This window comes from Thamnophis sirtalis, unplaced genomic scaffold, assembly GCF_051295495.1.
Source record: "Thamnophis sirtalis isolate CommonGarterSnake01/CBP01778 unplaced genomic scaffold, rThaSir2_p1.2 scaffold_15, whole genome shotgun sequence".
Classification (NCBI taxonomy): Eukaryota; Metazoa; Chordata; class Lepidosauria; order Squamata; family Natricidae; genus Thamnophis; species Thamnophis sirtalis.
The window spans coordinates 5,474,702-5,492,614 of NW_028261395.1; the positions used below are offsets into that span (position 1 = coordinate 5,474,702).

General features: G+C 40.6%; 1 protein-coding gene and 1 long non-coding RNA gene across 2 annotated transcripts in view; one reads left to right on the forward strand and one right to left on the reverse strand.

The window, feature by feature from the left end:
• The window catches only part of LOC148042449 (uncharacterized), a 40,122-nt gene extending 24,580 nt beyond the window's left edge, over window positions 1-15,542 (forward strand). Inside the window, exon 3 of the long non-coding RNA XR_015695137.1 lies at window positions 15,281-15,542. This is a non-coding gene — a long non-coding RNA (uncharacterized LOC148042449). The remainder of the gene's footprint in view (window positions 1-15,280) is intronic.
• The window catches only part of MINPP1 (multiple inositol-polyphosphate phosphatase 1), a 28,030-nt gene continuing 14,516 nt past the window's right edge, over window positions 4,400-17,913 (reverse strand). Inside the window, exons 3-5 of the mRNA XM_087702171.1 lie at window positions 14,936-15,033; window positions 13,871-14,004; window positions 4,400-5,738 (exon numbers count right to left, since the gene is read on the reverse strand). Coding sequence (XP_087558297.1) covers window positions 5,345-5,738; window positions 13,871-14,004; window positions 14,936-15,033 — 626 coding nt within the window. The 3' untranslated portion in view covers window positions 4,400-5,344. The remainder of the gene's footprint in view (window positions 5,739-13,870; window positions 14,005-14,935; window positions 15,034-17,913) is intronic.

A 17,913-nucleotide genomic window follows, 5' to 3' on the forward strand; every position in this document is an offset into this window, starting at 1 on the left:
TAACTTGACCCTTGAGGTCTTCCAACAGTCAACATTAATCTACATTATCTTAACTATAAACATTTTCTTTTTATTTATGTATTTATTTATGATCTCATAACTGTTATTAATAATATGTATTTGTAACAATTTTTCTCCCCTACAGTTGACAATATACTTGAAATTGCTTTCTTACCATTCCATAAACCCATCTTATCTTACAACAATCCTACTTCTTCTTCCTTCCTTTCTTCTCTCCTTCCTTCCTTCCCTCCTTCCTTCCCTCCTTCCTTCCCCCTTTCTTCTCTTTCTAAACATTTTCATCATGATGAAAAAGGTCTGTTACACAACATTTTGTCATGGACATTAAATGGATAAGATGATCGCTAAGATTTTGTTTTTAAGCGAAACCAATGAAATATGCTTTCAGAACAATCCCATTTGACAAGAGCAAGCTGTTCTTAGTTACGGGGAAATAATTTCAACAACATTTCAAAAACCTTGAAAACAATCTGTGTCCATCTAGACCTGTTTAAAGCCATGCTAAAATCTTCTACATTTAGAGAATGAAAAGAGAAACACTTCATGCTGCACACTTTACACCGGGTCAAATCTCCCCCCCCCCATCCCCCGGACCCATATTTGATTTAAACAAATGCAAAGTTAGGTAATAAACATTTTAGGTGTTAACTCACTTTCTTTCCCCTAATGGATTATTTATAAAGCAGAAATAATGTAACATAATGCCTTTGCTGAGCACTATAAATGGTCTAAATCTAGGCCTAGATTTTTATGTACTTTCTATCAAGGCTTTGGTTTTTCGTATTGTTGGAAGAAATATCCATCTGGTTCAGTTCCAAGCTGAGAGAAAGGCACTGGAGACAAAATGGAGGCTGGAGGCAGATTGGAAAGAGGGTCCATTTATTGGTGAAGCAGAAGCGCATAGATAGTTCTGGGCAGATGACCACATGGGAGTTGGGAGTGAGAGGTTTTTATACCTTCTCTTGGGCTTTGCACTTGAACTTCCTATTCCTGTGCAAAAACACGCATTCTATTGGCTATTATCAGATTCCCATGGCGCCATCTTTGTCTGAGCTCCCAGGTTTGGTTGAAGTCTTCTGAGTGATGCAATGTCCTTAGGAGATTGTGCAATGGTGTGAGAACTCTGTGTCTTCTGCTAAGTGGTCCCCTTATGTCCTGAAGGGCCATGTCTTAATCTCATCACCCTGGAGCCGAAGGTCTTTTGTCTTGTGGATAGGCTGGCCCAGTCCCGCTGGGGCTGTTAAGAAAGGCGGAGGCTGATTTCCAAGAGCACGTTTCTCCTTTAGGGAAATATAATATTCTGCCTTTTTAATGTTTCTCAAAATATTTCATTCTTCTAGGAGAGGGGTGGGTGCTACAGTATACATAACACTGCAAATTCAACAGCTGTAAAAACTGTCACCAAAGAGGAATAAGGAGAGAGGGAACATGGTATTGGACCTGGGTACTTGAGAGACCGCCTGCTGCCAATTACCTCCACCAGACCGATTAGATCCCACAGACTAGGCCTCCTCCGAATTCCATCCGCCGGCCAGTGTCGACTGGCGACTACCCGGAGGAGAGCCTTCTCTCTGGCTGCTCCGACCCTCTGGAACGAACTCCCCGTGGAGATTCGCACCCTCACCACCCTCCAGGCCTTCCGCAAAGCCCTTAAAACCTGGCTGTTCCGACAGGCCTGGGGCTAAAGAACCGTTGCCCCTATCTCGAATGGTATGATTGTTGCGTGTTTTTAAATTATGTATTGTTTTGTGTTGTTGTTAATTTGTCTGTATCCCCCTTCCCTGGTTTGAGTTGTGAGCCGCCCTGAGTCCCCCTTCGGGGGGGAAAAGGGCAGCATACAAATGAAATAAACATTCAAACATTCAAATGAAATAAACATTCAAACAAAATGCAGCTTCAAGCAGGAAAGCAAGTCCTTTCTCCTAACCAATAATTATCCTCAACTGAGCTTACTTTTCTTGAGTAAATGGGAATGGGAGATCTCATGGAGGGAGGGGGACAGTGAATGGGAGGGGAGCTGCTTCCCCCCCTGCCATTCACTAAGTCCTCCACCCTGCATGAAATCTCCTGTCTTCCTCACACTCTACCTTTTTTTGTTGCCAATGTGCGTCCTGGAATCCATCTTCACCTTTAATCTGCATCAAATTCCCACCCAGAGCAGATCCAAGCAGAAAACCTGCATAACTGACAGCTTCGCAATGTTAGTTTATCCTTGAACTTCTTGATCCATCATAACATTTCCCTCACACAGTTAAGCCTCAATATAAAAGACTTTGATATATGGCCAATATAATATACTGTCAAATGATAGTGAACTTGAGTCATATGATGAGTTATCTGTTTAACAAGGACTTGCAAAAGGAAAACCTGAATTGCAAGCGGAGAACTACACACCTTTTAAAGCCTTATCCAGTTTACATTCTGTAACTTATTTAACACACCTGCTATATTCCACTTAATGGAAGACCACAAAGGCAATGAAATCAAGGCAGCTATGAGTCTTTTGCCTATAATAATGATTTTAATTGCACTAGTAGGTTTAATGACCAATAGTCTCAAACAGGATTCTTGATTAATTCCTTTAAGTTAGTGTCAATTCTTAGCGTCACAGAAATACGATTTTTTTTCCAACTTGGTTATTCCAATTTTTCATCAGTGCACTCTTCAATACTCTGAGTCTATCTACCTTGCTACTGTCATCTTCTTCTCTTCCCTTTCATCTTGATCAAGAGAGTATCATCACAGACTCATTCCTTTAATTACTTACATTAAAAGCCTTATCTCTGAAAGCAAATTTAAAATCCCTGTCTTCAAACTCTATTGTAATTCTAATTTAGTAGATTTAGTTCAAAGTGCTTTTGTTAAGACATATATAAGCTGATTTAAAATGAACTCTAATCAGATTTCTGCTTAAGCATGAAACCTCTTGCTTTGATATCTGATCTTATATACACACCATAGCTGCATCTCTTAAATTCAAAATTTTAAGGTAGCATCTGTTGTTCACAAATGATTCTTTAAAGGAAAGAATCTAAAAATATTTTCTTGATAAAATGAATCCAGCATGCTGGCTGGGGAATTCAGGGAATTGAAATCTACTCATTTTAAAGTTGTCAAGTTTGAAAAATACTGATTTACACAATCAGAATATGTATGTATGTATGTATGTATGTATGTATGTATGTATGTATGTATGTATGTATGTATGTATGTATGTCTCTAGTTATTCGGGTTTTCTCCTGCGTAAAATTGGAGATGTCTTGGCGACGTTTCGACGAAGTCTCATTCGTCATCTTCAGGCTACTTCAGGCTTGGTGCTTCCAGGAGCAATGTGAGATCTCGGCTGTTTCTTCCTTTTAACTGCCAGTGGGGGGTTTGAACTGATTGGGTGGGAGCTTGGCTGTGTCCTGATTGGGTGGAGGTGTGTCCTGATTGGGTGGAGGTGTGTTCTGATTGTTTGGGGGTTTGTGTTTCATGTAAGGATCAGAGCACACCTCCACCCAATCAGGACACACCTCCACCCAATCAGGACACAGCCAAGCTCCCACCCAATCAGTTCAAACCCCCACTGGCAGTTAAAAGGAAGAAACAGCCGAGATCTCACATTGCTCCTGGAAGCACCAAGCCTGAAGTAGCCTGAAGATGACGAATGAGACTTCGTCGAAACGTCGCCAAGACATCTCCAATTTTACGCGGGAGAAAACCCGAATAACTAGAGACCTACATACTAACACCCGCGAAAACCTCAGAATATATATATATATATATATATATATATATATATATATATATATATATATATATATATATATATATATATATATATATATATATATATATATATATATATATATCTTTTAAAGATTAATAATTTTCACAAAAACACCATATACCTGTGATGGTGAACCTATGGCATGCGTGCAAGAAGTGGCATGCCGAGCCATGTCGCCTGGCACATGCTGCATTGCCTATTCTTCTGGATTTCTGGCATGCATGAGCACACGACGATCAGCTGGCCTTCACACGTGGGGCAGTGACGGAAACCAAAGAGCTGGTCTCCTTTTTTCTGGCATGTGCATGTGTGCCAGCCAGCTGATTGTTGCGTGCTCATGTGGAAGTGCATGCGCCATAAAGTGGAAGTTCATTTCCCAGCACGCATATGCCCCCTGGGCAATTCCTCTTCCGGATTGTGTCCCCGACGAATGCGTGCATGCCATCTCATTCCCGTTTTTGGTATTCAGTGCTGAAAAGGCTCGCCATCACTGCCACATACTGTCTTTATAACATGCAGGATAATCTGCTCTTTAAACAGGAGTTGGATTGCAGGCAGTCTTAACTTGTATTTGTTCCCTAACATTATGAGGTTGAAATGCAGAGATACACAAGCAAAATAGATTTTATTTCAAAAGGCTGATGTTGTATTTGGAAGTTTGAAATGAGGTTTCCGAGTTAGAATGGTAGACATTTCTCATTCCTCTCTTTCACACCTAAAACAGATTCAATTCCAGGTCATTTTTCAAGTTTTGGAAAAAAATAATAATCACCTGATGCATACTAATGACTTTATCTTTTTGGATCTGGAATGAAATCCTCTAAATCTTCACCTTCAATATGAATACAGAAGAAAGACAATTGGAATAGTTAAATACTGAAAGGGCCTTTGTCCAAATGGCAAGTTCACAAGCCTTCTTTTTCTGGTTCTAGAAGATGAACATTATTACTGGATAAAGTCTTACCATTAGAAATAAATTACCACTGTGCTGCCCAAATGTATGCTAAACCTTTGAAATGGAATACAGAGAAATAAATAGGCAATTCACAAGACCTCAAAAGTCCCCTGAGATTAACAGGAATACGTGAAAGTCCCTTGGAATTGAAAGTAAGAAATACTTGTTGAAATCCACCCCCCTTTTTTTTTAGAAGGTAGCATTCCAGCAACCATTTTTCATTTTCATTAACTCTGGAACTGTTCACAATAGACCGCAGCCAGCACAATGGAGTACGCTGAATGTGGGAGAGCACATCATTACTTTTCAATCATTCCTGATTTAGGAACGGGAGAGAGAGAGAGTGAGTTATTTTTCATGAACAGAGCAACTTCATCTGTTTGTTTCAAGCTTTGGAAATATCCGGTAATGCCTTTCTTTCAAGGCTCCAAGTTTGATGCCGCTATTAAAAATTGCGAATGTACATTTAAGGACTTTTTTTAAACACCGCAGCATCGGCAGTGCACCAAGTCTTAACAACCCCAAACAAAAATATTGCTATTTGCCAAAAAATATGCAGACGCCGAAACATTGGTGATCTTTTTGATGTTCCTTTATCACGAATTAATGCGAGGACATTTTTCATCGATACTGCACACTTTGGCAAACTCACAATTCTGAAGGGAAAATTGGTAATGGTTTTTCAGTTTGCTGTACAAAGAAACTTTTTTCCCCGAGTACGTAAAAGGCAGGAGTTTCTCGTTGAGAAGAATCTGAACCTTATACTCGTCTTTAGGAGACTTAGCCTGCTCACAATGATAAAGCACAAATAACAGGTTGGCGGCATAAGGGACGATACGACCGGTACGGAACTTGCGTTTCGACTGATGGCGATAGTTGCTGGCGTTAAGAGGCACTTTGTCTTTAAAATAGCCCATGAGTGAGAGAAGTGGCTGAAGAGTTTCCGCGTGTCCAAATTGGATGATCACCGGCGAAGAAATAGGTTTTGACCTGGAAAGTTAAAAAGTCAAGAAAGAAATGATTACTCAAATGTATTCAAATAGGAAGCTACTGTTTTGTTACTACAGTAGGTGCTGTAGTCAAATCTGCCAGTAGGAAACCTAGATTTAATTGTTGTGATTTGAAGCTTAAGACGATCAATTCAGTTGGAAAAAGTCATGCTTTGATCAAATAATGCGTTCAAATAGTGGCCAGTTTCTCAAAATCGTGGCACGACAAAACCGCGCTCGACTAAAGCGCGCCCGATTAAACCGCGTCGCTGACATCATCAACAGGGCGACAACAGCGAGCGCGGAGAAAGAAGGGCGCTTTAAATAGCGCTTTGAAAGCAAGCCGATTCAACTTAAGGTAAGGATTAGGTTTAGGGTTAGGTTTAGGGTTAGGATTAGGTTTAGGTTTAGGATTAGGTTTAGGGGGGTTAGGTTTAGGGGTTAATTTTAGGTTTAGCGTTTACAGCGTGCTTCTGTCTCCATGCTGTTGTCGCCCTGTGATGACGTCAGCTACGCGGTTTCATCGAGCGCGTTTTAGTCGAACACGGTTTTGTGGTGGAACCCCTCAAAACAGGGCTCATTTTAAGAGCCCTAGCCTAAGTACCTAAAAAAAAAAATGACACAGTCTCTGGCAGACTATAGAGGCCAGTTTGTAGTTCACTGTGAAGACTAAAAACCTATAGGCTGAGCCCATTTCTACATTCTGGGAGGGTTTCTAAGTATATGGATAAGCCACATCTAACAAGGAGTCCTTCGGGATTGGGCGGCATATAAATTTTGATAATAAATAAAATAAAATAAAATAAACAACCTAATGTGATATATGAATAGAATAGAATAGAATTTTATTATTTGTATGCCGCCCTTCTCCGGGAGGACTCAGGGCGGCGAACAATTCAAACGGGGGAAAAGGGGAACATAAAAACGAAATACAAATAATAAAAATAGGCAACAGTCGCACAACCATACATGTCGAGAGGGGAGGGAACTTATCACCCCCAGGCCTGCCGGCAAAGCCAGGTTTTGACGGCTTTTCGGAAGGCCTGGAGAGAGGTGAGGGTCCAAATCCCTGCGGGGAGTTCATTCCAGAGGGCCGGAGCTGCCACAGAGAAGGCCGTCCCCCGGGTAGTAGCCAGATGGCATTGGCTGGTAGATGGCACCTGGAGGAGGCCAACCCTGTGAGATCTAATGGGTCTGTGGGAGGTAATTGGCAGCAGGCGGTCTCTCAAATACCCAGATCCAATACCATGAAGGGCTTTTTAAGTTACAAATAGCACCTTGAAGCGTATCCAGAGACTGATCGGTAACCAGTGCAGTTCGCGGAGGATAGGTGTAACGTGGGTGTACCGAGGTACACCCACAATCGCTCGCGCGGCTGCATTCTGGACGAGTACTATATGCACTAGTACTTCATTTAAAGTTTTGAATACACTAACAATATGGATTAGTGCACAAATTACTGAGATCTGTAGTGGATTACAAATCAAAAACCGACCTTAATCCTTCCTATCCCGGTACTCTTTTAAATGTGGTAGACTATGACTCTATTCAACTAGCGTTCATAGCTTACTGTTCCCACACAAACCAGATGGTAATCCAGGAAGACCTTGTTTTTGGACCCTGTGTTATTTGAGATTGATCTGATCAATTATCCAATTCAGATTATACATTAAAACAAATTACGTCTGGTCTGTGGAGTCCTTGATGCTCTCTTAGCTTGATTGTTTGCTTAGAGTTGCTTCATTTCTGACTAGGTAACATCATCAGTGCTAGAAATCAAACCCCACGGACAGTCAAATGTTACCTAGTTGAATAATGAAACATCTGCAAGCAAATCTCTACGGAGATTCTCAGCCATCCAGGTCTTGAGTTGTCCCAAATGTGCTTTTTTTTTCAAGAGGCAACTGGACTTTCTGGTTGCCATCTATGTCAAAACTGAACAGCGCAACAACTCAACAGAGGGGGAGAGATACATCATCATCTATCTCTAGTCTACAACACAGACGTTTCAACAGTTCCAAGAAGGTTCCACACCCATTTGCACTACTCAGGTGACCCCGACGACACAGATAAACCTCCAAGTGGCCTCAATAACTCTCTAAAAGGATGCAAATGACCAGCTGTCTGCAATGAGTATAAATCCTTCCATTCCCCACTATCCAGTCCGAGCTGAAGAAGCTTCTTGGATGAGAAGTAAAACATCTACAAAGTAAAACCAGAAAGTCCAGTTTAATCTTGGGGTGGGGTGGGGGGAAAGCATCTTTCTAATCCGTAAGCAAACAACCAAGCTTAGAGAGCACTAAGGATTCCATACTTCAACCCAATACAACATATATTCTATTTCTGGTTTGTTTAACTACTCATATTATTGGGAAAATTCAAATGGGAGCAGAGAGGATGGTTTTCACAAGCTACAACATCCTGCAGATTTACCATTCTGAGCTAACAAGACCACATTTTAAAATTATCAAAGGAATGCTTTTAGTTATATAGGTTGGTCTAGAATATCATGTGAAAGGCAATAAAGTTCAGTTAATGGTTTGATTGCCACATTTGTAGTATATTGCTTTGCTAGCTCATTACACAGCATTACTGCTATGCTGATAGTGATTTTTAATATAAGATCAGGCTAGCACAATTAGTCAAGAGATAAATTTCTGAAAAGGAAGGGTGAGAAACTTGCACTAAGCCATAATGAAATTTATTACGTACTTTTGGCTTAACATGCTACGTGATGAGCTAAGACTTTATGTAACAAGCGATGACTAAACAAATATAGTGTGGCATAATGTTGTATTCAGCCAAATTCATTTACAAATATTTGTAATTCAACCAATATTAGAGTATTAGTCTTCAGTGGCTTCTTTCCTTCACTGAAATCACAGTTCCTATTAACTCTAATACTAAATTCTCATAATACCGATGACTAAGAGGATTTGGGATTTACTAAAATATTGACCAGTTCTATGCAGTTGAGATACAATTAAGTGCTGCGGGACCGCCTCCTGCCACATACCTCCCAACGACCCATAAGATCTCACAGGCTGGGCCTCCTTTGGGTACCGTCGACCGGGCAATGCCAGTTGACGACCACTCGGGGGGAGGTCTTTCTCCGTAGCTGCCCCGGCCCTGTGGAACGATCTACCCGCAGAGATCCGGACCCTTCCCACTCTCTCGGCCTTCCGTAAAGCCACTAAAACCTGGCTGTTCCGGCAGGCCTGGGGCTGTTGACCCCAAAATACGGTCCAGCCCCATCTAGAACGGAGTGTATGGTGTGTTGTTTTTAAATCTTATCTTTTCTCTCCCTGTATTTTATTTTTGACTTTATTTCTGTATTGTAAGCCGCCCGGAGTCCTACGGGATTGGGCGGCATATAAATGTTATTAAATTCAAATGGTTTCCTAAAGTAATATAAATGAGCACCGACTCTTAAACAAATGATCAGAAACAGATACAAGTTACCCTAGAAGAGTGATGGCGAACCATTTAGACACTGAACGCCCAAAACGCATGCTGCATTCCCAAACTGAAAGGTGTGCGCGCGCGAGAGTGAATGTGCACATGCGCAGACATGCATGTGCATATGCACAACGGAGAACCAAACACCAGCTGGCCGGTGGGGCATCCCAACACCGGCAGCGCAGCAAGATCTTTTTCTTTCGTGAGCTTCTATGTCGGCGTTTGCAGGGAAACAGAAGGTCACGAAAGAAACGCCACGGAGCTCTGACGTGGGGTGATGGCACACATGCCAGCAGAGAGGGCTCTGCCACCTCTGGCACGGGTGCTATGGGTTCTCCATCACGGCCCTGGAAAGACAGATTTTCTGCAATAGCTTTTTGTGCTCTAAGCTGTCAATACAAACGTATTTACGTTCTTTTTATTTTACTAAGGCAAAGGGTTATGTTTGATAATCCTGTTTGCACAATAGCAAAATAAGGTTCCCACCCACATAGGTCAGCAAACCTTGAAAGCGATTCAAAAAACCTGTTTTTCTCAACTCTTGACAAGAGGTTTTCCCTGGATCTATTAGCTTGTTGTGTAACAGAACACATTTACTTGCCCAAAAGCACATGGAGCAAAAGTATTTAATCAATCAACCCAAAGTTTTAACTTTTAACTTTTCTTTGACCTGCCCTTAAGGGCAACTGGCAACTCTACAGATAGAAGGAGTTGCTTCCAGAGAAGCAGAGTCTGAACTCGAGGGAAAGAAAGTTGGCAGCCTGGATAGAGATACAATATCCAATTTGAGCTAACAAACTGATGTTTTCTAATGATTAGGTTGGACCTCTCTGATGTGTGAACCTGCAGGGCAAGAATTGTCTAGAAGTGTTAGTTTTTTGTTCTACTCTTATCTCTCTTTTTTTTTTAAAGACAATTTGTTATTTCGATATTTTTAGATTACTCTATGTATGGTAACTGGTCAGCAAGAATTTTTCCTCCCACATTATAAATCAGAAGATAAGCTTCCCCCAATCTGCTTCCAAAGCCAATAGGTACTGTTGAAATGTAAGTTTTAACGTGACAGATAAATAAAATTTAATTATTCCTTATTTCCTTACTATATTATCATCTTCCTCTGGCTTCAATGGAATGCATAAAATTTATCTATTGTCCCAAAATAATAACAAGAAGATAATACAATTTAATTATTCCTTATTTCTTTACAAAGTTGTTACCTCCCTTTGGCTCCAACTTAATGCAGAAAATATATCTACATGGAACATAACTGTTTTTATTATTTGTATCCTGCCTTTATTTTATTTTTTTAACAAATAATCCAATGAAGTGAATATATTCAACACATTCCTCCTATTTTTCCCCACAACAACGACCCTGTAAGGTAGGTGAGTTGGGCTGAGAGTGTGTTACTAGTTCAAGAGCCGAGGTGGCACAGTGGTTAGGGTGCAGTACTCCAGGCCACTTCAGCTGACTGTTATCTGCAGTTCAGCGGTTCTAATCTCACCAGCTCAAGGTTGACTCAGCCTTCCATCCTTCCGAGGTGGGTGAAATGAGGACCCAGGCTGTGGGGGCGATATGCTGACTCTGTAAACCGCTTAGAGAGGGCTGAAAGCCCTATGAAGCGGTATACAAGTCTAACTGCTATTGCTAATGTGACTAAGTTAGCTTTCGGGTGACATTAAAACTCACTGTCTCTTAGCTTTCTAGCCATAACCACTTTATAACTATATCAAATTCATCTAAACTAAATTAAATCCAACTTAATAAGCTACATTAAATCCAATTTAATAAACTAAATTAAACCCAATTTAGTTTTTCTCTTGCCTTTACCTTCTGTTTTAAGTATGGCCCTCATGAAAAAAAACTTGCACATAATCAAAAGCACAAACGGGGATGTTACTGAAAGCCATTGTTCTCTTGTCATTATTAATATTTTGGGACAAGAGATACATTTTCTGCATTCCATTGTAAAAAAAGTCCCCTCTCATTTGAAAACTGGAGGAAATAAGAGAGAAAATCCCCATTCCCCAGGATTAAGCTTTTCAGTGAAAGGCACCTGTCAGCCTCTGCTTTGCTGCTGCTTCGGCTGCCATTGAAACGGGGAGGGGGGGGGCATGGTATTTGGGAATATGTGCTGGAGGAAGATTCTAGACGCTGGCCTGACCATCTCATTGCGCATGTGGAGGAAGGGAGTTTCCCGCCAAGGTTAACTCCAGCATTCCATCCTGGTGATGTTTTTTGAAGATATCTCCCACCTGAATGTTGGGTGAATTATAGCAATAGCAATAGCAGTTAGACTTATATACCGCTTCATAGGGCTTTCAGCCCTCTCTAAGCGGTTTACAGAGTCAGCATATTGCCCCCACAGTCTGGGTCTATGGACTGGGGTGCCAAGGGGAGGGGATTGACCTATACATGATATTCTTTGCTTTCACACCGAATTAACCAGATTCAGCTTAGCTTCGCTACTTTTCATTTGTAATTAGTAAAAGTACACTTAATTTCAAACAAATGGAGTTGAGTGGTTTCTTTCCTGATTATTAAATGAAGTCACACCTGGCACTTGGTTTCCTTTTAACCAAGTTTACCAAGCTCAGGTGGTTTTGGTGCGTAAGAATAATTTCAAGAAAAGCAATAAAGGAAACATGCAAGATACAGGTTAAGTACACAAAGTAGGTAAGGTTGAATCTTCAGGTGAAAGCCAGAAATCATTAACCTGTTAACAGAATTGAGCAAAGAAATAAAGAATTACAATGGCAAAAAATGAGAGCAAAGGCTATTGAAGCGTCTACTCAAACTTTCCCTACTAAATTTATCTTAACTAGTTCTAGTTCCAATAATGGAGACTATTTGTGGCTCAGGGTTGAACTGAGGTGTCCTTGGTGCTCCCTGAGCTTGGTGGTGGTGGTTGTTGTTGTTGTTTTGCAGACATTACCCAAATTAGGTAACACCCTCAATGGGACCCTTTTCAAACAGCAGAAAGGCAAGATTAGCCTTGATCCATTGGTTCTTTCTTAAGTCTTCTAGGTGTGGCTTTATCACCATCTTGACTCTGTAAGTTACACATTCTAAGTCACTCAACCCAACTGTGCTTTATCCTACTTTAATTAAAAAAGGCCCACATTACCTAATCCTTTCCTACGTCAGGCTTATATTTGTTCAGAAATATAAAGAAGAGATGGACACATTGAATTACATAACCTAAGGCAGGCAGTATTATGAAAATATATGCTAACATTTTGTGTTTACACTGCCATCAAGTGTTAGGAGATAGAACACCATGTAGTGAAAATCCCACTCAAAACCCAATAGTTGTGCCATTTTGCACAACTCCTATCTCTAACTCAAGCCTTAAATGGTATTAATGTAAACTGAGGCCAAATACAGCATTCTTAATCATAATTAAAAGACTGGGAGTATATTGGTTTTCAAGCAGGAGTTTTCACTCCTTCATTCCATGGCTTTTTGAAAGCATTATGGCTGCATTAATATGTTCCCCGACTACCAAGATTCAACACAGCCCATGAATCAAGACGAGCCGAAGTGGCGCAGTGGTTAAATGCAGCACTGCAGGCTACTTCAGCTGAATACCATGAAGCAAATACACCCATGAGTAGTCATTATGGTATTGGACCTGGGTACTTGAGAGACCGCATTCTGCCAACTACCTCCCTACGACCAATTAGATCCTCCTCTGGATTCCATCAACTAGCCAGTGTTGACTGTCGACCCCCCCGGGGGAGGGCCTTCTCTGTGGCTGCTCCGGCCCTCTGGAATGATCTCCGCGTGGAGATTCGGACCCTCACCACCCTTCAGCCTTTCCGCAAAGCCGTTAAAACCTGGCTGTTCCGGCAGGCCTGGGGCTGATGAGTTCCCAGCCCCACTCGAATTGGTGCGGCTGTTGATGAGTTTTTAATTTGTTTTTTGTATTTGTTGTGTCTTCTTTGTTTTTTGTACTCCCCCTTTCCCTATTTGGTTTGTTAGCCGCCCTGAGTCCCCTCGGGGAATAGGGCGGCATACAAGTTTAATCAAATCAAATCAAATCAAATTATGAGTACCTATTATTGATCAATCAATTTGTTAGCTATGTTTGAAAGACTGCATAGAGTAAGGAATTGGAGGCAAGCCCCCCACCCCCATTTGCTTAAACAATGGGAAACTGTTATAACAGTACTTTAAAAAAAAACCTGTCTTGGATTATGGCTTATTCAGCAAAAAAAAAAATCATAATTTTGTTTTTTAGAATCTCTAAAATGCTTTAAAATGTTGAATAGAAATACCAGATACAAATACATTCAAGTGTTCAGAGCCAATTTATTGCTATCAAGTATCAATCAGCCAATCTATTATTGCCCATTAATATTGCTATTATTGCTATCAAGTATCAATCAGCCAATCTATTATTGCCCATTAATATTGCTATTATTGCTATCAAGTATCAATCAGCCAATCTATTATTGCCCATTAATATTGCTATTATTGCTATCAAGTATCAATCAGCCAATCTATTATTGCCCATTAATATTGCTATTATTGCTATCAAGTATCAATCAGCCAATCTATTATTGCCCATTAATATTGCTATTATTGCTATCAAGTATCAATCAGCCAATCTATTATTGCCAATTATCAATCCCAAAGTAGTGTTCCCCCCCCCCCCTTCAAAAAAAATACCTTTTACTCTCTGAAACTGCCTGGTCCAAATTTTTGAAGATATCTTGGAAAAGGATGCAGCTGGACTGGCTGTTAATATTGTACCCGTAGGCTCTCTTCCAATACTGTTTGAGATCATTCAGATACTCAAGGGCCTAGAAATAAATATTAAACGTTCTGTTGAATTAAAAACGCCAGTTTAGATCCGACGCTCTGAGGTTTCACATTACATGGCTTAGAGATAATGCCGGTTGTCCTCAACTTACAACAGTTCATTTAGTGATCTGTCAGCTTCTGCCTTGCTGTTGCTTCAGCTGCCATGAAACGGGGAGGGAGGGCTGGTATTTGGGAGGGGTTAATTGATGTGCTGGAGGAATCTTCTAGGATGTTCGAGATGCTCGGATGGCGCATGCGTGAGAGCTTCCCGCGTAGATTAACGGCCTCGACATTCCATCTTCGTGATGCCTGTTTGAAGTTATCTCACACCTGACACTTGAAGGACTTATGATTGGCCTGGAGCTATGATCCTAAGGGGTGGGGAATGGACTATTCTATATATCAATCGCTTTCGCACCTAATTAAGTAGACTTTGCTTCGCAACTGCTTGCTTACCATTTATAATTAGTAACAGTACTTTGGATTTCCAATCCATGGAGTCTCTTAGTCTTTCTTTCCTAATTATGTAATGGAGTGACGCTGACATGATCATTCGAAGTTACAACAGCACTGGAAAAAGTGACTTATGACAATTTTCACACTTATGACCGTTGTAGCATCTCCCTGATCGTATGATCAAAATTTGGATGCTTGGCACAACTGGTTCATTTTTATGAGGATTGCAGTGTCCTGGGGTCATGCGACCCCCTTTTGCAACCTTCTGACAAGCAAAGTCAGTAGGGAAACCAGATTCATTTAACAACTGAATTACTATCTTAACAACTATAGAGTGATTCACTTAACCACTGTGGAAAGAAGGGCCGTAGAATGGGGCAAAACTCACTTAACGAATGTCTCACTTAACAAGATAAATTTTGAGCTCAATTGTGATCGTAAGTCGAGGACCCTAACCCTGTGGTCAACACTTACCTTTGCATCTTCTTTGTTGAACAGTGAACACCAGGGGGAGCTAATGTTTTTTATACTTAGTCCAAAAGAGCAAGCATAAAACGCCACTTGGACCAAATCTGCAGGGTGGGAAAAAGGAACAGTAAGACAGCAATAAGCTAACTTAGTTTTTAAGATATTTATTCAAAAATGGCCAGATTGGGGAAAAAATCACTTCAAAAAAAGGGGAAAACGTTTCTTTACAATACTACCACATCAGTGAAGGGAAAAGGAAACAGAAGGAATAATCCAGGAACAGAGTACAGAGAAACAATGTGGTAGTAACACACAAAGTACCACAAACCAAGTTGTTATTTCTTTTCCCAGACAATCTGCAATTCCACTGAATGTATAACGCCTCACGGAGTTTATTGGTTTACCTACAATTTCTGCACCTGCAATTTGCAGTCAGATGTCAAGATCAGAGGTGGGTTCCTACCAGTGCGCACCTATTCGGTAGAACCGGTTCGTCAAATCTACCGAACCGGTTAGAAGAGGTTCCACCAGTGGACCCGGAAAGCAGGCCACACCTACAGAAGAGGTTCCAAAATTTTTTGAAACCCACCACTGGTCCTTGGATATGATTATTCTACACTATCATGCTCGTATTTATAAAACTCAGTGCCTCTGTGAAAGGCAAGGATGACTACTGCGTTTGTGGTGCAATCCGAACATTGCGTGTGTTGAAGTTATTTTAACGCAAACCAAAGATGCCTTTTAAAAAACAAGTTGACATCCTATTCTTATGCATGCCAGTGTTGTGTGTGAGGTCATTTAAGGTGGTTCTGACAAGTGTCGTCGGCATCTTCATATCCGGTCACATGGGTGGCAAGCCACTCCCATCCGGTCACATGGGCGGCAAGCCACTCCCACAAAGGAGGCCACACCCACAGAGTAGGTTTGAACAATTTTTGAAACCCACCACTGGTCAAGATGTATAAAATATAAAGTACTAACTGGCAGATGTTTAATACAAACGTATCTATATTATTCATAAATGATATGCAGATGGATGTTAAGGGTTTGCAGTGAACTTGTTTGATTAGTATAAGCAAAAACAGATTTTTTTATAGGTCCTTATTTTCTGAAGATGCTTGCAAACTTGATTCAAATGTTCGTCCATTCAAGCTGCAAAATGTGAAACTTGAAACTTAATATATTATGGCTCAGCTGATAAGAGGAGGAGAACCTTGTGGCTTAGTGGTTAACACATCTGCCTAATATGTAACACAGCCCAGGTTCGAATCCCAGTAAGGGTATCGCTAGCTGATGAGAGCTAAATAGCTTGAAATAGATCTATACTAATCTCCCTTTATTTATTTATCAGCAAATACAACATTAACATATTATCTTTTCTACATTATCATACATAAGCAGACACTAACATACTATATGAAATAAGCATGCATACTATATAGGACAACATAATTATTTACCTACTTTTGTACTTACTGTATTTTCTGTCATTCATGATATTCTAATTAAAAAGCCCACTGCTTATATAACTCCATGCTGTTACTCTGATGAATTTTAAGAGTTTTCTCCTATTCAGGTTTTTGAAAAGACAGTGATCCTAATACCTGTAGCGCGAATTTACTCAAGCATCACTACATGGAAGTATAAAAAAATGACCAATGGCAAGGATATTGTTAGTTAGTAGCTACTCAGCTCGCTAGCGGTGGATATTCTACAGCGGTTACGTGTTTGGGGATTGATTTACCTGAGCTTTGCATGAAAATTGCTGATAGGTAACTTCCTTTCTGTCCTCCACACCTGACCATACAAAGCCTTTCCAACCAGTAGTAGTCAACGGTAAACGTCTGTCTCCTCTCTCCAGGCTACCACATAAACATGAATCAAGTTTCAGTTTTTACTCTCGGTGGCAAATGTGCGGGTAGTCCTTGATTTACGGCCATTCATTTAACGGCCATTTGAAGTTAGGAGTGTTGTAAAAAAAGCCATTTACGAGCACTCCTCACAATTACAACTGTAGCAGGTCCCAATGATCAAAATGTGGGTGCTTGGCAACTGGTGTGTATTTATTATTATCATTATCATCATCATCACAACAGAATTGTATCACAGCGGCCAGTTGTTTCGCCGGATTTGGCATTGGTTACTAGTCGGGCCCCACCCAGGGGCCTAGGACGTCGTAACGTATTTTCGTAATATGCGTGCAGATCCAAGCAGTGCGGCTTTTTGCATTTGACTGATGGTGATTTTGTCAACTTTTAACTGTTTTAAATGTAATTCCAGTGCTTTTGGAATAGCACCCAGTGTGCCAATGACCACTGGAATTACCACTGCTGGTTTGTGCCATAGTCGTTGAATTTCAATTTTTAAGTCCTGGTATTTTGCGATTTTTTTCATGTTCCTTCTCGGCGACCCTGCTATCACCTGGTATTGCGATGTCTATGATTGTGACCTTGTTTTTCTCAACCAGTGTGATGTCTGGTGTATTATGCGCCAGTATTTTATCCGTTTGTATACGGAAATCCCACAAGATCTTGACCATCTGATTTTCGGTGACTTTTTCAGGCTGATGTTCCCACCAGTTTGTTGCTGTTTTAATATTATATTTTTTGCACAAATTCCAGTGGATCATTTGTGCTACTGAATTGTGCCGCAATTTATAATCAGTCTGCGCGATTTTTTTACAGCAGCTGAGTATGTGATCAACAGTTTCATCAGCTTCTTTGCAAAGTCTGCATTTGGCATTATTATTATTATTAATTATTAATTATTTATTAAATTTATAGGCCGCCCAATCCCAAAGGACTCCGTTTACAATGGTTGCTGCATCCTAGGATCACATGATTCGCACTTGTGACCTTTCCATGAGGTTTCCGACAGGCAAAGTCAATGGTAAAAGTTGTATTCGCTTAATGACCATGGGTGATTGGTAGAAAAGGTGAGTATAACCCACTTAATGATCGCATCATTAGTGAGGGAAGCTCCGT